This window comes from Carcharhinus amblyrhynchos, unplaced genomic scaffold, assembly GCF_965287045.1.
Source record: "Carcharhinus amblyrhynchos unplaced genomic scaffold, sCarAmb.v2.hapA chromosome_1209, whole genome shotgun sequence".
NCBI classification, from domain to species: domain Eukaryota; kingdom Metazoa; phylum Chordata; class Chondrichthyes; order Carcharhiniformes; family Carcharhinidae; genus Carcharhinus; species Carcharhinus amblyrhynchos.
In genome coordinates this window covers 12,501-32,659 of record NW_027650949.1, presented here as the reverse complement: position 1 = coordinate 32,659, position 20,159 = coordinate 12,501, and the positions used below count along the sequence as shown (strand labels likewise).

The window sequence follows — 20,159 nt, the reverse complement described above, 5'->3', positions numbered from 1 at the left end:
GATGGGCCAAAGGGCCTTTCCCTGTGGGGTGAAACTCTCGTCTGCGGTTCTCTCTGACGATTTCCGAATGCCTGTGTGAGTGAAAGGATCACCTATTTTCTTCCAGTTGGCGGACGGGTGGACTTCGATGACTTTGTGGATTTGATGGCACCAAAATTACTGGAGGAGACCGCAGGGATGATCGGGGTGACGGAACTGCGCGACGCATTTCGAGAGGTACCGTCTGTAAATGATACCCGTTTGTGGGGGGAGTTAGAGGGAGTCTGGTAGAGGCAGCGATGAGGGGGATAGCGTGGACATGGGGATGTGTGGGAGGGGGTTTAAATCACTGGATAGAGTCAGTGATGGGGGAGAACGTTTAGAACATAAGAACTAGGGCAGGAATGGGCCATTTGGCCCCTCGAGCCTGCTCCACCATTCAGTAAGATCATGGCTGATCTGTTTGTGGACTCCTTTACTGTTCCAAAATCGATCTATCCTTGCCTTAAAAACATTCAACGAGGGAGCCTCAACTGGGCAGGAAATTCCACAGATTCACAACCCTTTGTGTGAAGAAGTTCCTCCTGAACTCAGTCCTAAATCCGCTCCCCCTTATTTTGAGGCCATTCCCCCCTAGTTCCAGTTTCACCCACCAACTTCCCTGCTTCTATCTTGTCTATTCCCTTTATAATCTTATCTGTTTCTATAAGATCTCCCCCCCATTCTGAATTCCAGTGAGTATGGCCCCCGTCTACTCAGTCTCTCCTCATAATCCAATCCTCTCAACTCCAGAATCAACCAATGAATCTCCTCTGCACCCCCTCCAGGGCCAGTATATCCTTTCTCGTGTAAGGAGACCGAAACTGTACACAGTAACTCCAGGTGTGGCCTCACCAGCACCTTATACAACATAACCTCGCTGTTTTGGCAATGAAGGACAAAATCCCATTTCCCGCCTTCATTCCCAGCTGCACCTGCAAACCAACTCCTGGAGATTCCTGCACAAGGACGCCCAGGTCCCTCTGCACAGCAAACTCCTGCAAACCAACTCCTTGAGATTCCTGCACAAGGACGCCCAGGTCCCTCTGCACAGCAAACTCCCTGCAAACCAACTCCTTGAGATTCCTGCACAAGGACGCCCAGGTCCCTCTGCACAGCAAACTCCTGCAAACCAACTCCTTGAGATTCCTGCACAAGGACGCCCAGATCCCTCTGCACAGCAAACTCCTGCAAACCAACTCCTTGAGATTCCTGCACAAGGACACACAGGTCCCTCTGCAATTTTTCACCATTTAAATAATAGTCCATTTTGCTGTTATTCCCACCAAAATGGATGACCCCACATTTACCAACATTGTACTCCATCTGCCGGACCCTCGCCCACTCACTCAGACTACCTATATCCCTGTGCAGACTTTCAGCGTCCTCTGCACACTTTGCCATGCCACTCATTCTGATTTGAGTTCTTATTGTCACATGTACTGGGAGACAGTGAAAAGTATTGTTTCTTGCACGCTATACAGACAAAGCATACCGTTCATAGAGTACAGAGGGGAGAAGGAAAAGGAGGTATTGTTGTCACGTGTATTGGGATACAGTGAAAAGTATTGTTTCTTGCGCAGTATACAGACAAAGCATACCGTTCATAGAGAAGGAAAGGAGAGGGTGCAGAATGTAGTGTTACATAAGAACATAAGAAATAGGAGCAGGAGTCGGCCATCTGGCCCTTCGAGCCTGCCCCGCCATTCAATAAGATCATGGCTGATCTGTCGTGGCTCAGTTCCACCTTCCCGCCCTCTCCCCATAACCCTTAATCCTCTCTCTTATCAAAAACCCATCAACCCGCGTCTTAAAAATATTTAGCGAGGCAGCCTCCACCACTTCAACGGGCAGAGAATTCCAGAGATTCACCACCCTTTGAGTGAAGAAGTTCCTCCTCAACTCCCATTCTAAACCACCCCCCCCTTTATCTTGAGGCTGTGCCCCCTAGTCCTACTGTCCTTTCTGAGCGGGAAGAGTCTCTCCACCTCTATCCTATCCATCCCATTCATCATCTTATACGTCTCAATGAGATCTCCCCTCATTCTTCTAAACTCCAACGAGTACAAGCCTAGTTTATTCAGCCTCTCCTCATAGCTCAACCCCCTCAACTCCGGTATCAGCCTAGTAAACCTCCTCTGCACTCCCTCCAGGGCCAAAATATCTTTGTGCAGGGTGCGGCACCCAAAACTGCACACAGTACTCCAGCTGCGGCCTCACCAATGCCCTATACAGCTGCAGCAAGACCTCCCTACTTTTATATTCAATCCCCCTCGCTATGAAGGCCAGCATCCCATTCGCCTTCCTGACCACCTGCTGCACCTGCAAGCTGGGTTTTTGCGACTCATGCACAAGGACTCCGAGGTCCCTCTGCACTGTCGCCTGCTGCAGTTTTTCGCCACGTAAGTAATAGTCCTTCCTACCATTCTTCCTACCAAAGTGGACCACCTCACACTTGCCAACATTAAATTCCATTTGCCATTTCCTGGCCCATTCACCCAGCCTATCTAGATCCTTCTGCAGACTCTCCACACCCTCCGCGCAATTTGCCGTTCCCCAATCTTGGTGTCATCAGCAAATTTCGACACCCTACACTCGGTTCCCTCCTCCAGATCATCTATATAAATGGTAAAAAGCTGAGGCCCCAGCACCGACCCCTGGGGCACTTCACTAGTCACCATCCGCCAATCCGAATAGCACCCGTTGACCCCCACTCTCTGCCTCCTATTTGACAACCAATCCTCTATCCACGCTAACACCCTACCCCCAACTCCATGTCCCTCGACCTTCTGCAATAACCTCTTGTGAGGTACTTTGTCAAACGCCTTCTGAAAATCCAGAAAGACCACATCCACCGGCTCTCCTCTATCCACCGCCCTAGACACATCCTCATAGAACTCCAGTAAATTTGTCAGACACGACTTCCCTTTAATGAAACCATGCTGCATCCGCTCTATCAAGCAATTGCCTTCAAGATGCCTCGCAATTTCCTCCTTAATGACGGATTCTAACATTTTACCTACCACAGACGTTAAACTAACAGGCCTATAATTCCCTGCCTTTTGCCTGGCACCCTTCTTAAACAACGGCGTAACATTAGCCGTTTTCCAATCTTCCGGCACTTCCCCGGAATCCAGCGACGTCTGGAAAATAACCACCAAGGCATCCACTATCACCTCCGCCATTTCTTTCAGAATCCTCGGATGCATTCCATCCGGTCCTGGGGACTTGTCCACAATCAGCCCCTCCAGTCTGTCGAGCACCGCGTCTCTAGTAACAGTAATGTCATTAAGACCCTCCTGTCCTACCACCTTTCCATCGCTAACACCCGGCAAATTATTCACGTCCTCCTCCGTGAAGACAGAAACAAAAAAGTTATTCAATACCTGAGCCATATCCCCATCCCCTACCACTAGGTCCCCTTTCTCATCCTCTAAAGGACCAATGTTCACCCTAGCCAGCCTCTTCCTTTTTATATATTTATAAAAACTCTTGCTATCCTTTTTTATATTAAGCGCTAGCCCAGCTTCATAGTTTCTCCTACCCTTCTTTATCAACTTCTTTGTCAATCGTTGTTGACATTTAAACCTCTCCCAATCCTCTTCTCGCCCACTACTCTTAGCTACTCTAAATTCCTCCGCTTTTAATTTAACACTTTCCTTCACCTCCTTCGTTATCCACGGCTTATTACCTCTCCTCCTACTGTCCTTTTTGACCATCGGAATAAATTTCCGCTGAGCACCAAGAAAGATCTCCTTAAAGATCCTCCACTGCTCCTCAGCAGACCCTCCCTCCAACGTTACAGTCACAGCGAGGGCGTAGAGAAAGATCAGCTTAATGCAAGGTAGGTCCATTCAAAAGTCTGACAGCAGCAGGGAAGAAGCTGTTCTTGAGTCGGTCGGTACGGGACCTCAGACTTTTGTATCTTTTTCCCCAATGGAAGAAGGTGGAAGAGAGAATGTCCGGGGTGTGGGGTCCTTAATTATACCGGCTGCTTTTCCCCGAGGCAGCGGGAAGTGTAGACAGAGTCAATGGATGGGAGGCTGGTTTGTGTGATGGTATTGGGGCTACATTCACCACCCTTTTGTAGTTCCTTGCGGTCTTGGGCAGAGCAGGAGCCCAGACCGAGCTGTGATACAACCAGAAAGGATGCTTTCTATGGGGCATCTGTAAAAGTTGGGGAGAGTCGTAGCGGACATGCCAAATTTCCTTCGTCTTCTGAGAAAGTAGAGGCATTGGTGGGACTTTGCTCTGGGAGTGCGGGAGGGGGTGGATTGGGAGTGGACGTACACTAAATGAAGTTTTGTTCTGTGTCTCCCTCGGGCAGTTTGATACTAACGGAGATGGTGAAATCACAATTAACGAACTCAGACACGCGATGCAGAAATTGGTGGGGGAACAGCTATCAGCGGCGGAGATCGAGGACATTGTCAAAGAAGCAGATATTAACGGAGACGGAACAGTAGACTTTGAAGGTCAGACTAAATTCCGATAACCCCGTGCTGTACCTGTCCTGGGAGTGTTTGATGGGGGGACAGTGTAGAGGGAGCTTTACTCTGTATCTAACCCCGTGCTGTACCTGTCCTGGGAGTGTTTGATGGGGGGACAGTGTAGAGGGAGCTTTACTCTGTATCTAACCCCGTGCTGTACCTGTCCTGGGAGTGTTTGATGGGGGGACAGTGTAGAGGGAGCTTTACTCTATATCTAACCCGTGCTGTACCTGTCCTGGGAGTGTTTGATGGGGGGACAGTGTAGAGGGAGCTTTACTCTATATCTAACCCCGTGCTGTACCTGTTTTAGGCTGGATCTCTGAATGAATCTGTGAAAATTTCGCATTTGTTCCTTTTACAGAATTTGTTCGCATGATGTCTCGCTAACTACAAGTTGTTCGTTCGAATATCGTCCAGGGTTCCTGCTCCTGATCACTGTTCAGTGATCCCTGGGTTAGAGAGAGAGGAAATCATCCAGGGTTCCTGCTCCTGATCACTGTCCAGTGATCCCTGGGTTACAGAGAGAGAGAGAGGGGAATCAGCCAGGGTTCCTGCTCCTGATCACTGTCCAGTGGTCCCTGGGTTAGAGAGAGAGAGAGGGGGAAATCAGCCAGGGTTCCTGCTCCTGATCACTGACTGGTGTGTCTCAGTCCATTCTCTCTCTCTCTCTCAGGGAGATATCTGTACACTGACTGGTGTCTCTCAATCCCCTCTCACTCAGGGAGATATCTGTACACTGACTGGTGTCTCTCTGTCCCCTCTCTCTCTGTCAAAGGGAGATATCTGTACACTGACTGGTGTCTCTCAGTCCCCTCTCTCTCTCTCTCAGGGAGATATCTGTACACTGACTGGTGTCTCTCTGTCCTCTCTCTCTCTCAGGGAGATATCTGTACACTGACTGGTGTCTCTCAGTCCCCCTCTCTCTCTCTGGGAGATATCTGTACACTGACTGTGTCTCTCAGTCCCCTCTCTCTCTCAGGGAGATATCTGTACACTGACTGGTGTCTCTCAGTCCCTCTCTCTCTCTCTCAGGGAGATATCTGTACACTGACTGGTGTCTCTCAGTCCCCTCTCTCTCTCTCTCAGGGGTGATATCTGTACACTGACTGGTGTCTCTCAGTCCCCTCTCTCTCTCTCTCAGGGAGATATCTGTACACTGACTGGTGTCTCTCAGTCCCTCTCTCTCTCTCTCAGGGAGATATCTGTGTACACTGACTGGTGTCTCTCAGTCCCCTCTCTCTCTCTCTCTCAGGGTGATATCTGTACACTGACTGGTGTCTCTCAGTCCTTCTCTCTCTCTCGGGCAGATATCTGACTAATCTGATGAAGGATTTAATGGATGGTTGGTTTAATTGAATAAAAGTCCCTTTTTGGGGAATGATAAATGCCTGTATCTGTGTGATTATTTACAGAACTGGCCCCCACACAAAATAGCAGCTCAATCTGTGTCCAAAGGAAATACTAGTTCCCGTATTCGCCAGGGGTGAGTCAGTGCCCCTGCCGGGGGTCCCGTAAATCCCAGGGGGAAGAGTCGGTACCCATGGGGCATTGCCATGCCCCCCTGGGGAGAGTCGCTGCCTCTGGGGGGGTCCTGTACACCCCAGGAAGACTCAGGTGCCTGTGAGGGGGGTCCCTGTGGAGAGTGGGTGCCCATGGGAAGGTCCCATAACCCCACCCTCCACGCCAGGGAGAGTCGGTGCCCACTGGGGGGACTCAAACCCCCCTGGGGAGAGTCAGTGCCCGTAGGGTGGGGGACTCGTCCCCCAGCACCGCCCCCCCCCCCCCCCCCCGGGAGAATCGGTGACTGTGCGGGGGACCCTGGGGAGAGTGGGTTAACGTGGGGAGTTCCGTAACCCCCGGGGCTGTGTTGCTGCCCCTGGGAGGGTCCTGTACACCTGGGACATTTGGCATGTGGGGGTGGGGGGGGTGGGTGGGAATCCCTGGGGAGAGTGGGTGCATGTGGGGCGGGGGTCCCATTACCCCCCTCCCAGGGAGAATCGGTGTCCATGGGGGGGACCCCAGGGAGAGAGAGTGAGTGTGTGTGTGTGTTGGGGGCGGGGGGTTCCGTCACCCCTGTAGAGATTCGCTGCCCCTGGGGGGGGTCCCATACCCCTGGGGAGTGTCGGTGCCCATTGGGGGGACCCCAGGGAGAGTGGGTGAACTTGGGGGGGAGGGGTCCCATACACCCCCAGGAAGAATCAATGCCCGTTGGGGGGATCTTGGGGAAAGTGGGTGCGTGTGTGGAGGGGTCCCGTAACCCCTGGGGCTAATCACTGCCCCTGGGTGGATCCTGTAACCCCCCTCCCCGCCCCCCGGAGAGAGTCGGTGCCTGTTTGGAAACACAAGAGAAGAATTTGGTTTGTCCGGCTGGAGATGATTAAACTGAGTGCGATTCTCTGCTACTGGGATTAATCCGACTGGATTAAGCTTCCTTATTTTAAGCTCCTCTCCACATCCTCTGACCTGCCTCCAGAACTCCGAACTGCTCGAAGATGTCTAATCCTCGCCCTAATCCTCCCGTCCCCACCGGCCGCAAGTGACAGCGCAGACCCAGCTGGAACAGCAGTGAGGGCGAACACTTCCTTCACACAACCAGGGGAAGGAGACAGAACTGGAGGAAGCAGAGATATAGGCACTGGGGGAGAGGGACAGGGAGAGAGGGAGGGACAGGGAGAGAGGGAGGGACAGGGAGAGGGAGGGACAGGAAGAGAGGGAGGGACAGGGAGAGAGGGAGGGACAGGGAGAGAGGGAGAGAGACAGGGAGAGAGGGAGAGGAAGAGAGACAGGGAGAGAGACAGGGACAGAGAGACAGGGAGAGGGAGAGAGACAGGGACAGGGAGAGAGAGAGAGAGAGACAGGGACAGGGAGAGAGAGAGACGGAGAGGGAGGGACAGGGAGAGAGGGAGGGACAGCGAGAGAGAGAGAGACAGGGAGAGGGAGAGAGACAGGGAGAGGGAAGGACGGAGAGAGAGAGACAGGGACAGGGAGAGAGAGAGACGGAGAGGGAGGGACAGGGAGAGGGAGGGACAGGGAGAGAGAGAGAGAGACAGGGAGAGGGAGAGAGAGACAGGGAGAGAGAGAGGGAGAGGGAGAGAGAGCGTGGGACAGGGAGAGAGAGAGAGACAGGGAGAGAGAGAGAGACAGGGAGGAGAGAGAGAGTGGGACAGGGAGAGAGAGAGAGAGGGACAGGGAGAGAGACAGGGAGAAGGAGGGACAGGGAGAGAGAGAGAGAGACAGGGAGAGGGAGAGAGAGACAGGGAGAGAGAGAGGGAGAGGGGAGAGAGAGCGTGGGACAGGGAGAGAGAGAGAGAGACAGGGAGAGAGAGAGACAGGGAGAGAGAGAGAGAGGGACAGGGAGGAGAGAGAGAGAGGGACAGGGAGAGAGACAGGGAGAGGGAGGGACAGGGAGAGAGAGAGAGACAGAGGGAGGGAGAGAGAGAGAGATACAGGGAGAGGGAGAGAGACAGGGAGAGGGAGGGAGAGGGAGAGACAGGGAGAGGGAGAGAGACAGGGAGAGAGAGAGAGAGAGAGGGAGAGAGAGCGAGGGACAGGGAGAGAGAGCGAGGGACAGGGAGAGAGAGCGAGGGACAGGGAGAGAGAGAGGGGGACAGGGAGAGAGAGAGGGGGACAGGGAGAGAGAGAGAGGGACAGGGAGAGAGAGAGAGGGACAGGGAGAGGGAGAGAGAGACAGAGAGAGGGAGAGAGAGACAGAGAGAGGGAGAGGAAGAGAGCCAGGGAGGAGAGAGAGGGACAGGGGGAGAGGGAGAGAGAGAGACAGACAGAGAGAGAGAGAGAGACAGACAGGGAGAGGGAGGGACAGGGAGACAGAGAGAGAGAGAGAGACAGGGAGAGGGAGAGAGACAGGGAGAGAGGGAGAGTGACAGGGAGAGAGGGAGAGTGACAGGGAGAGGGAGAGAGAGGCGAGGGACAGGGAGAGAGAGAGAGGGACAGGGAGAGAGAGAGAGGGACAGGGAGAGAGAGAGACAGACAGGGAGAGAGACAGACAGGGAAAAAGACAGGGAGAGGGAGGGAGGGATAGGGAGACAGGGAGAGGGACAGAGAGACAGGGAAAGAGGGACGGTGGGGAGAGAGAGAGAGACAGGGAGATAGAGGGACAGGGAGAAAGGGAAAAGGGGAGAGAGAGGGGGACAGAAAGAGACAAACAGAGAGAGGAGACAAAGTCACTGTTTATTCAGCAGGGTAAGGATCACTCATTGCGTAACTGCACAGTCACTGTTTATTCAGCAGGGTAAGGGTCACTCACTGTGTAACTGTACAGAGTCACTGTTTATTCAGCAGGGAAAGGATCGCTCACTGTGTAACTGTACAGAGTCACTGTTTATTCAGCAGGGTAAGGGTCACTCACTGTGTAACTGTACAGAGTCACTGTTTATTCAGCAGGGTAAAGATCGCTCACTGTGTAACTGTACAGAGTCACTGTTTATTCAGCAGGGTAAGGATCGCTCACTGTGTAACTGTACAGAGTCACTGTTTATTCAGCAGGGTAAGGATCGCTCACTGTGTAACTGTACAGAGTCACTGTTTATTCAGCAGGGTAAGGATCACTCACTGTGTAACTGTACAGAGTCACTGTTTATTCAGCAGGGTAAGGATCGCTCACTGTGTAACTGTACAGAGTCACTGTTTATTCAGCAGGGTAAGGATCACTCACTGTGTAACTGTACAGAGTCACTGTTTATTCAGCAGGGTAAGGATCACTCACTGTGTAACTGTACAGACTCACTGTTTATTCAGCAGGGTAAGGATCGTTCACTGTGTAACTGTACAGAGTCACTGTTTATTCAGCAGGGTAAGGATCACTCACTGTGAACTGTACAGAGTCACTGTTTATTTCAGCAGGGTAAGGATCACTCACTGTGTAACTGTACAGAGTCACTGTTTATTCAGCAGGGTAAGGATCGCTCACTGTGTAACTGTACAGAGTCACTGTTTATTCAGCAGGGTAAGGATCGCTCACTGTGTAACTGTACAGAGTCACTGTTTATTCAGCAGGGTAAGGATCACTATTATTCACTGTGCGAGTGTGTGTATGATGAAGTTATGCAGTTATGGAGTCCAGGCTTTGGCCCTGTTACTGGAGGGGTTATAGTGAGCTATAGTTATTTGGTCTCCCTGTGCTGCCCGCTGTCTGTGGGTTGCAGTGTAGCTGGTCTGGTCTGAGTCTATGTTGGGCTCTGTGAGAGCAGTGCCCTCGTTGCTGCTGCCTCCTACCTGCACTGGGAGTGAAGGACAATCTGCTCTCTCTCCCTCCCCATAGCCAAGCCTGCCTTGGGGCCTGAGCCCTCTGTCAGTGACTGAAGGGATCAGGGCAGTGGCAGGCCAGGGCAGGGGAAGGGGGGGGGAGGGGGAGGGGGGGGCAGGGACAGGGCGTGGCAGGATGGGGCAGGGGGGAGGCCTCTCAGCATCTGAAATCCAGCTCCCCTGTTCTCGCAGTCTTTTCCACGGAAACAGATCCTGAAATCCTTTCCCAGCACCCCTCAGTGACCCGCTCTCCCAATCCCCCTCCATCGGTGACCCTCCCTTTCCCCTCGGTGACCCAACCTCTACCCTCGGTATCACCGGGTGTTCCCCCATCCATCCGTCATCCCTCCCCCCTCCTTCACCCCCATCAGGTCCCTCCCTACCCCTTGCTGTCCCTCCCTCCCTCACCCCCTCCGCCTTTGCTGTCCCTCCCTCCACGCCTCAGGTCCCTCCCTCCCCCACTGACCCTCTCTCCCTTCCTTCCAGCCCTCCCCCTGTCTCTCTGTCCTCAGTGTCCCTCCCCCAATCTCTCCCACTCTCTCTTCTTCACTCTCTCCCCCAGCCCCTCCTGCTCACTCTTCCCAGTCTCTCCCCGTCTCTCTCGCTCTCTCTCCCCCGTCTCTGAGTGTCTCTGTCCCTCTCTGTGCAGTCACTCTGTGGAGGGTTGATTGGAGCTGTGTGGGGGGCTCTGGGTGACGCAGGGTGGGCTGTGTGGGGGGCTCTGGGTGACGCAGGGTGGGCTGTGTGATGGGGTGATGGGGTTCTGGGTGACGCAGGGTGGGCTGTGTGATGGGGTTCTGGGTGACGCAGGGTGGGCTGTGTGAGGAGGTCTGGGTGACGCAGGGTGGGCTGTGTGAGGAGGTCTGGGTGACGCGGAGTGGGCTGTGTGGGGGGTTCTGGGTGACGCAGGGTGGGCTGTGTGAGGAGGTCTGGGTGGCACAGGGTGGGTTATGTGGGGGGGTCTGGGTGACGCAGGGTGGGCTGTGTGAGGGGCTCTGGGTGATACAGGGTGGGCTGTGTGGGGAGCTCTGGGAGACACAGGGTGGGCTGTGTGGGGGGGTTCTGGGTGACGCAGGGTGGGCTGTGTAATGAGGTCTGGGTGACGCAGGGTGGGCTGTGTGAGGAGCTCTGGGTGACACAGGGTGGGCTGTGTGGGGAGGTCTGGGTGACGCAGGGTGGGCTGTGTGAGGAGGTCTGGGTGACGCAGGGTGGGCTGTGTGAGGAGGTCTGGGTGACGCAGGGTGGGCTGTGTGAGGAGGTCTGGGTGACGCAGGGTGGGCTGTGTCGGGGGGTTCTGGGTGACGCAGGGTGGGCTGTGTAATGAGGTCTGGGTGACGCAGGGTGGGCTGTGTGAGGAGCTCTGGGTGACACAGGGTGGGCTGTGTGGGGAGGTCTGGGTGACGCAGGGTGGGCTGTGTGAGGAGGTCTGGGTGACGCAGGGTGGGCTGTGTGAGGAGGTCTGGGTGTCGCAGGGTGGGCTGTGTGAGGAGGTCTGGGTGACGCAGGGTGGGCTGTGTGAGGAGGTCTGGGTGACGCAGGGTGGGCTGTGTGAGGAGGTCTAGCTGATGCAATCGCCCAGTCGTTCCACAGGTTGTTCCACAGCTCAGACACAGCCGGTCCCCATCACCACTTCAGGGAGAGAAGGCAGAGGGCGTTCACCAGTTGTGATCCAGCCTCGATAATCTGAACACATTCACCAGCTGCACTCACAATGCTGCCCAAAACTACCTGGGGTAAAACTCTCATCTCCTCCTGTGCCTGTGTAACAGGCTGGAGAGAGAGGGGCTGAATGGCCTCCCCCTGATCCTGTGTAACAGGCTGGAGAGAAAGAGAGGGGCTGAATGGCCTCCTGTTCCTGTGGAACAGGCTGGAGACAGAGAGAGGGGCTGAATGGCCTCCTCCTGATCCTGTGTAACAGGCTGGACAGAGAGAGAGAGGGGCTGAATGGCCTCCTCCTGTTCCTGTGGAACAGTCTGGAGAGGGAGAGAGGGGCTGAATGGCTTCTTCTTTCCGACCGTCTCTTCCCTGCTCCCAGCTCGCTCTACGACCCCGACCCTCCACACAATGGGATTAGCAGCCTCAGCTCACCTGCCCTTTGCCCTCTGACCCAATGGGGCTTGCAGCCTTCTTCTCTTGGCCTTGGAGAGGGTGGTCAGTCCTGGATTCAGACAGCCCACGGGCAGCAGCCTGGTGTGTGCAGCTCACCTTGGGAGCAAGATCCTTGTCTGACAGACAGAGAGAGAGAGACAGAGAGAGAGAGACGGGGGGAGAGACAGAGACAGGGGGAGAGAGACAGAGACAGGGGGAGAGAGACAGAGACAGGGGGAGAGAGACAGAGACAGGGGGAGAGAGAGAGAGAGAGACAGAGAGACAGAGAGAGAGAGAGAGAGAGAGACAGAGAGAGAGAGAGACGGGGGGAGAGAGAGAGACGGGGGGGAGAGAGAGAGACGGGGGGAGAGAGACAGAGACGGGGGGAGAGAGACAGAGACAGGGGGAGAGAGACAGAGACAGGGGGAGAGAGACAGAGACAGGGGGAGAGAGACAGAGACAGGGGGAGAGAGACAGAGACAGGGGGAGAGAGACAGAGACAGGGGGAGAGAGAGAGAGACAGGGGGAGAGAGAGAGAGACAGGGGGAGAGAGAGAGAGACAGGGGGAGAGAGAGAGAGACAGGGGGAGAGAGAGAGAGACAGGGGGAGAGAGAGAGAGACAGGGGGAGAGAGAGAGACAGGGGGAGAGAGACAGAGACAGGGGGAGAGAGAGATGGGGAGGGAGAGAGAGACAGGGGGAGAGAGAGAGAGACAGGGGGAGAGAGAGAGACAGGGGGAGAGAGAGAGAGACAGGGGGAGAGAGAGAGACAGGGGGAGAGAGAGAGACAGGGGGAGAGAGAGACAGGGGGAGAGAGAGACAGGGGGAGAGAGAGATGGGGAGGGAGAGAGAGACAGGGGAGAGAGAGACAGGGGGAGAGAGAGAGACAGGGGGAGAGAGAGAGACAGGGGGAGAGAGAGAGAGAGAGAGACGGAGGGGGGGAGAGAGAGAGAGACAGACAGACAGGGGGAGAGAGAGACGGGGAGAGAGAGGGAGAGAGAGAGACAGGGAGACAGAGAGACAGGGAGAGAGAGACAGAGACAGAGAGAGACAGGGACAGGGAGAGAGAGGATTTAGTGTTAATTAGGGATCGATCAATAGACTTTAATTACATGAGTGAGGACTGGGATAGTAGCAGTGTAAAAGGGCAGAGCGGAAGCAAGAGTTGGCAGAGGCTTTGGGTGGCAGGATATACCCAGTCCAACAGGGAGGTTGTGGGGGTTACAAAGTTGAGTTTGTGGAATTGGATTGCTCGAGGGATAAAAACATTGCCTGATTCTGTGCTGGTTCCGTTCCAGCACTCAGAGGTTTCTCATACAAAACACTCCAGAGTCCAAGCTGAAACACTGGCATCCAAAAGCCAAGCAGTTGTCTTGACAAGACAACCTGTCTGTGTTTGAAGTTAGCCCAGTCAATTTAAAATAGGCCCTCGGCTACTAAGAACCTATAAGATTTGAATTTGATGGTGATGACAACATCAGACCAGTGCTGTTGTCGGAAAATTGATATGTCATCACAGGTATAAAAGAGAGCGCGGAGGGGGAAACAAGGAGGGCAGCAGAAGAACTGCCACCTCTCAATCCTTGCAAGGGAGAGAGCAGCTCTCACTTCTGCCAGCTGCAGATATCTCTTAAGAGAACGCACCATCTAACCAGCAAAAAGAAGCAAATCAGAAAGGACTTACAGAGAAATCAACAGAGGAACCCCAAAAGATTCTGAAAGTCACAAAACCTGATTATATCTTCCAGAGTGACTGAATTCCATTCATATAGCTTTTTTTGGTTAATGAATAGTCATGGTATTTATCTGAACAGCATTCCAGTAGAATCTTATTTGATTTGATGTGTTACTTGTTTAGTTAAAGCTCCTGGTTAGTTAACTAAATAAATTGTTAAGTGTTCACTTCAAATTGAGTGTGGGGTATTTCTGTTAGTTCCCCATTAAACATTACTGAGGAAAGTTCAGACCTTCCCACTCACTTTCAACAGATTACGAGGCAAGGGATTCCTCTAAGGGGGAGTCGGGGTTACATCTCAAAAGGGAGAAAACCTCCATGTCCTAACACTGGCTCTGGGGAATGAGGTGGACAAAGTGTCGGTCGGGGACAGTTTGGGGAAGAGCGATCATTGTATTGTAAGGCTGATCCCAGATAAGTACAGTGCACGATCCTGAATTTTCGAGGTGAAAGCCAACTTCAACGGGGATAGGACAGGCCTGGGCTGAATGGCCTGGAGCCACAGAAAGGCAGACGAATCAGCAGAGGAGGGGCAGAGTGCAGGCACCATCGAGATGTGTTTCCTCCAAAGGGAAAGATAGGGTATAGATCTGCCTGGGCGCTGGCAGGAGGTTCAGGAAGGGGAGTGAAATAGCACAGCAGAGAGAGTGTGAGAAGAGACTGGCAGCTAACATAAAAGGGAAGCCCAAGGTCTCCCGCAGGCAAAGAAAAGGCTGGTACAAGGATGTGTAGGGTGGCACGGTGCCACAGCGGGTTAGCACTGCTCCCTCACAGCGCCAGGAACCCGGGTTCAGTTCCCACTCAGGTCACTGTCTGTGAACATCTGCACATAGACCCCATGTCTGTGTGGGTTTTCTCTGGGTGTTCCATTTCCTCCCACACTCCAAAGATGTGTAGGTTAGGGTGGATTGGCCATGCTAAATTGCCCCTTAGTGTCCAAAGATGTGTAGGTTAGGGTGGATTGGCCATGCTAAATTGTCCCTTAGTGTCAAGGGGATCAGCAGGGTAAATACATGATGCAATAGGGATATAGGCTGGATGGCACTGTGGTCAGTGCAGGCTCGATGTGCCAAATGCCCTCCTTCTGCACTGTAGGAATTCTATGAGTCTATGATTAGGGATTGAAAAGGAGATGTATGCAAGGCGGTCGAGGTATTAACAGGTAGATCCAAATCAGGTGGGAGCTATAAACTAAATGGCAGAACTGTCAGGAGTGTAGATACACAGAGGGATCTATGTTCACAGATCCTTAACAGTAGCAACGCAGGTGGAGAAGGTCATTAAGAAGGCATGCTTGCCTTCATCGGCCAGGCCATTGAGTTTAAAAATTGGCAAGTCATGTTGCAGCTTTATAGAACCTTAGTGAGGCCGCGCTTGGAATATAGTGTTCAATTCTGGTCACCACACTACCAGAAGGATGTGGAGGCTTTGGAGAGGATACAGAAAAGATTTACCAGGATGTTGCCTGGTATGGAGGGCATTAGCTATGAGGAGAGGTTGGAGAAACTTGGTTTGCTCTCACTGGAGTGACGGAGGTTGAGGGGAGACCTGATAGAAGTCTACAAGATTACGAGGGGTAGAGTGGATAGTCAGAAGCTTTTTCCCCAGGACAGAAATTCAGTGGGGTGTACCCATATCCCCCCGTGGAGAGTCTGTGTCTGTGGGGTGAACCCACATCCCCCAGTGGAGAGTCGGTGTCTGTTCGGGACCCGTACCCCTCCTGGGGAGAGTCTGTGCCCGTTAGGGACCTGTAACCGGGCTGTGTTAGGGAGCGTACGGGGTAGGTTGTGTGTTGGGGTCCGTACCTCCTGCATTGTTAACCTTGTCTCCAGCTGTAAATCTCTTTTTAACTCGCAGTTCATCGATGATCTCCTGCATCAGGTTGAAGCTGTGGGGATAGAGAGGCCCTGTTAGTGGCTGGGAGGAGACAGAGAGTCCCTGCAGCAACTGAGAGCACCAACAAATCCCCAGATACACAGAGTGTTCATCACTGGCATGAGGCTTCACAGCAAGGGTCAGAGGGCACGGCATAGGGTCCGAGGGCGCGGCCTGAGGGTCAGAGGGCGCGGCCTGAGGGCCTGGCATGTGGGTCAGAGGGCGCAGAGTGGGGGGTCAGAGGGCGCAGAGTGGGGGGGTCAGAGGGCGCAAAGTGGGGGGGGTCAGAGGGCGCAGAGTGGGAGGGGGTCAGAGGGCGCAGAGTGGGGGGGTCAGAGGGCACAGAGTGGGGGGGTCAGAGGGCACAGAGTGGGGGGGTCAGAGGGCACAGAGTGGGGGGGTCAGAGGGCACAGAGTGGGGGGGTCAGAGGGCGCAGAGTGGGGGGACAGAGGGCGCAGAGTGGGGGTTCAGAGGGCGCAGAGTGGGGGTCAGAGATGGAAAAGTAGGGGTCAGAGGGCATCCCCCACTTTGTAACCTCTCCCGCCAGACCCCCTTCGTTCGCTCCCTAGCGTCCTCCCCTGCTTCCCCGCAGCGACACTCACCTCTGCAGCTCTCCCTCTGTCCTGGGGGTTGTCTGATTGGATGGACAGGGGATCCAATGATCCAGCAGATCGCAGGCGGTTAGATCCCCCACACTGCCCTGTGAGTGTAACACAGAGAGAGGGGGTGAAAGAAGTGACACAATGACAAACATTGCATTATAAGGAGAGGCTGGATAGACTGGGACTTTTTTCTCTGGAGCGTAGAGGGGTGATCTTATAGAGGTCTATAAAATAATGAGGGGCACAGATCAGCGAGATAGTCAATATCTTTTCCCCAAAGGTAGGGGAGTCTAAAACTAGAGGGCAGAGGTTTAAGGTGAGGGGGCGGGATACAGAAGGGTCCAGAGGGGCAATTTTTTTCACACAGAGGGTGGTGAATGTCTGGAACGAGCTGCCAGAGGCAGTAGTAGAGGCGGGGACAATTTTATCTTTTAGAAAGCATTTAGACAGTTACATGGGTACGATGGGTATAGAGGGATATGGGGGCAAACGTGGGCAATTGGGATCAGTTTAGGGGATTAACAAAAAGGGGGGGCGGCATGGACAAGTTGGGCCAAAGGGCCTGTTTCCATGTTATAAACCTCTGTGGCTCTGTAACTCCATGAACATCTTCAGATCATGGTTGAGCGCAACAGAGTAACTCTCTCATAGACTGTCTACGCGTGAGGGGTCCTGGGTCCTGTACCCCCTTCCCCAGGGAGTGGGGCCTGTGGGGGGAGTGGGGGTGGGGCAGATCTCGTACCTCGCCGGGCAGAATCAGTACCCATGGTGGGGGGAGCCTGTACCCCTGGGGGCAGTCGATGTCCGTGGGGAGGGGACTCAAAGCCCCTGGGGGGAGCTGGTGCCTGTGGGGGAGACATACCCCTCTCCGGGGGGGGCGGGGACGGGCAAGTCAGTAGTGGGGGTGTACAGAATGGGATTGTCATACAGATTCTGAGTGGAATCTCTGAACAGATTGAAGTATCGCTGAGACGCAGCGATAGTGGCCACCCCCTCTGACCGAGTCACTCTCAGACAGGAGGCCATTAGTACTGCGGGTGGATTCAGGGAACAGGCCCTTGTCCTCTCAATCCGTCCGTGTGGTGGAGTTGCAGCCACAGTGCTGATTGGGAATGAGAATTTACCTGGGTAATTCCGCTCTGGGATGGATCTCTGCCTGGGCAGCTCTGGAACCGCAGGTTTCCGCTTTCCCCCTGCCCCTCCATCCCTGGGATATCAGCTGAGCGATCGGACCCATCCTGGAGACGCTGACATTTCACATCGAAAAGTCCCAACTCAGCAACTGCCAAACCCAAACACAGAGATCAGAAATCCTTAAAAAACACTGTACACGTCCCAAGGAGACTATAGAGGGAGCTTTATTCTGTATCTAACCCCGTGCTGTACCTGTCCTGGGAGTGTTTGATGGGGGGACAGTGTAGAGGGAGCTTTACTCTGTATCTAACCCCGTGCTGTACCTGTCCTGGGAGTGTTTGATGGGGGGACAGTGTAGAGGGAGCTTTACTCTGTATCTAACCCCGTGCTGTACCTGTCCTGGGAGTGTTTGATGGGGGGACAGTGTAGAGGGAGCTTTACTCTGTATCTAACCCCGTGCTGTACCTGTCCTGGGAGTGTTTGATGGGGGACGGTGTAGAGGGAGCTTTACTCTGTATCTAACCCGTGCTATACCTGTCCTGGGAGTGTTTGATGGGGGGACAGTGTAGAGGGAGCAGAGGAGAGCCGGTGGATGTGGTCTTTCTTGATTTTCAGAAGGCGTTTGACAAGGTACCTCACAAGAGGTTATTGCAGAAGGTCAGGGGACATGGAGTTGGGGGTAGAGTGTTAGCGTGGATAGAGGATTGGCTGTCTAATAGGAGGCAGAGAGTGCGGGTCAATGGGTGCTATTCGGATTGGCGGTTGGTGACTAGTGGAGTGCCCCAGGGGTCGGTGCTGGGGCCTCAGCTATTTACCATTTATATAGATGATCTGGAGGAGGGAACCGAGTGTATGGTGTCAAAATTTGCTGATGACACCAAGATTGGTGGAACAGCAAATTGCGTGGAGGATGTGGAGAGTCTGCAGAAGGATCTAGATAGGCTGGGCGAATGGGCCAGGAACTGGCAAATGGAATTTAATGTTGGCAAGTGCGAGGTGGTCCACTTTGGTAGGAAGAATGGTAGGAAGGATTATTACTTACGTGGCGAAAAACTGCAGCAGGCGATGGTGCAGAGGGACCTCGGGGTCCTTGTGCATGAGTCGCAAAAACCCAGCCTGCAGGTGCAGCAGGTGGTCAGGAAGGCGAATGGGATGCTGGCCTTCATAGCGAGGGGGATTGAATATAAAAGTAGGGAGGTCTTGCTGCAGCTGTATAGGGCATTGGTGAGGCCGCAGCTGGAGTACTGTGTGCAGTTTTGGGCGCCATACTTACGTAAGGATATTTTGGCCTTGGAGGGAGTGCAGAGGAGGTTTACTAGGCTGATGCCGGAGTTGAGGGGGTTGAGCTATGAGGAGAAGCTGAATAAACTAGGCTTGTACTTGTTAGAGTTTAGAAGAATGAGGGGAGATCTCATTGAGATGTATAAGATGATGAATGGGATGGATAGGATACAGGTGGAGAGACTCTTCCCGCTCAGAAAGGACAGTAGGACTAGGGGGCACAGCCTCAAGATAAAGGGGGGGTGGTTTATAATGGAGTTGAGGAAGAACTTCTTCACTCAAAGGGTGGTGAATCTCTGGAATTCTCTGCCCGTTGAAGTGGTGGAGGCTACCTCGCTAAATATTTTTAAGACGCGGGTTGATGGGTTTTTGATAAGAGAGGGGATTAAGGGTTATGGGGAGAGGGCGGGAATGTGGAACTGAGCCACGACAGATCAGCCATGATCTTATTGAATGGCGGGGCAGGCTCGAAGGGCTAGATGGCCGACTCCTGCTCCTATTTCTTATGTTCTTACTCTGTATCTAACCCCGTGCTGTACCTGCCCTGGGAGTGTTTGATGGGGGACAGTGTAGAGGGAGCTTTACTCTGTATCTAACCCCGTGCTGTACCTGTCCTGGGAGTGTTTGATGGGGGACAGTGTAGAGGGAGCTTTACTCTGTATCTAACCCCGTGCTGTACCAATCTGGCCTTACCTGCTGCTTTTTCCACGAGTTGGGTTTGGATTCTGAGATTCTCCTCCTCTTCCCCCTCTTGTTCCAGGTCCTCTTCGTGTTCCCATTCCTGCTCCTGTTCCCATTCCTGTTTCCATTGCTGCTCCCATTCCTGCTCCCGCTGCACTGATTCCAGCTGGCATGCTGTGAATTGCTCCAAGGCCTCGATGCTGCTGGTGAACCGTCTCTCCATGCGTTGGAGGGAGCTGTTGGCCCACTCCAGCAGACTGGCAGACTCCTGGATGTTTCCTGAACACTGCAGGAAGGGGGCCTGTGGTCTCTGGGTCCGAGTGCTGCCGGGTGGAGTCGAGGGGAAGTTGCTGGACTGCCCAGGAAAAAAGAGAACAGAGAAGGCCAGCCTGGAATGAATAGCTGGGAAAGGAGCATCCCACACCAACTGTACAGACACACTCCATCCATCCCCAGAGGACAACCCTCATTCCCCTAACCTTCAGCCCCTCACTCTCCACCTCTCTCCCCTCCCCCTCTCTCTCCCCCCTTCCCTCCCTCCCTCACCCTCACCCCCTCACTCTCCATCCACACGCCTCCCCTCACTCTCACTGTACCCTGCACTCTCTCCTGGAGGAAGTTGACTGCGTGCCGTTGTCCCTCTCTCTCCCTCCCCCTCTATCTCCCTCTCCCTCTCTCTCCTTCCACCCCCCCCCTCACCTTGGCTCTGGGGGAAGTTACTTTGTGCCGTTGCGGTTCTCCCTCTCCTTCCCCCTCTATCTCCCTCTCTCTCTCACCTTGGCTCTGGGGGAAGTTACTTTGTGCCGTTGTGGTTCTCCCTCTCCTTCCCCCTCTATCTCCCTCTCTCTCTCCCTCTGTCTCTCTCTCTCTCTCTCCATCTCTCTCCCCCTCTCTCATCTTGGCTCGGGGGAAGTTACTCTGTGCCATTGTGGTTCTCCCTCTCCCTCTCTCTCCCTCCCCCTCTCTCTCCCCGTCTGTCTCTCTCTCTTTCTCC

The 20,159-nt window shown here is 53.9% G+C and overlaps 2 protein-coding genes across 2 annotated transcripts; one reads left to right on the top strand and one right to left on the bottom strand.

Annotated features, from left to right (window-relative positions):
* Positions 1-80: 80 nt before the first annotated feature.
* Positions 81-5,437, top strand: LOC145340620 (calcium-binding protein 5-like; the record flags this gene model as incomplete). Its single annotated transcript, XM_080185090.1, has 3 exons — positions 81-216; positions 4,346-4,493; positions 4,870-5,437. Coding segments are annotated over 3 exons (310 nt in total), but the record flags the coding sequence as incomplete, so codon positions are not given.
* A 5,976-nt stretch (positions 5,438-11,413) lies between these two features.
* LOC145340621 (uncharacterized) lies at positions 11,414-19,621 on the bottom strand. Its single transcript, XM_080185091.1, has 5 exons — positions 19,178-19,621; positions 17,194-17,351; positions 16,070-16,167; positions 15,397-15,479; positions 11,414-11,995 (listed from the first exon to the last, which is right to left on the bottom strand). Exons 1-5 carry the CDS (start codon positions 19,386-19,388, stop codon positions 11,850-11,852), a joined length of 696 nt encoding a protein of 231 aa, XP_080041217.1. The 5' UTR covers positions 19,389-19,621; the 3' UTR covers positions 11,414-11,849.
* Between the last annotated feature and the right edge of the window lie 538 nt (positions 19,622-20,159).

What these genes read in the sequence shown, in the direction of transcription:
- LOC145340621 (XM_080185091.1), bottom strand. Translation starts at nt 19,388, where the DNA reads ATGGAGAGACGGTTCACCAGCAGCATCGAGGCCTTGGAGCAATTCACA. An exon ending in CCCAGAGCGGAATTACCCAG is followed by an intron (nt 16,168 to 17,193) that starts GTAAATTCTCAT and finishes TTACACTCACAG; the next exon opens with GGCAGTGTGGGGGATCTAAC. An exon ending in ACAGAGGGAGAGCTGCAGAG is followed by an intron (nt 15,480 to 16,069) that starts GTGAGTGTCGCT and finishes CTATCCCCACAG; the next exon opens with CTTCAACCTGATGCAGGAGA.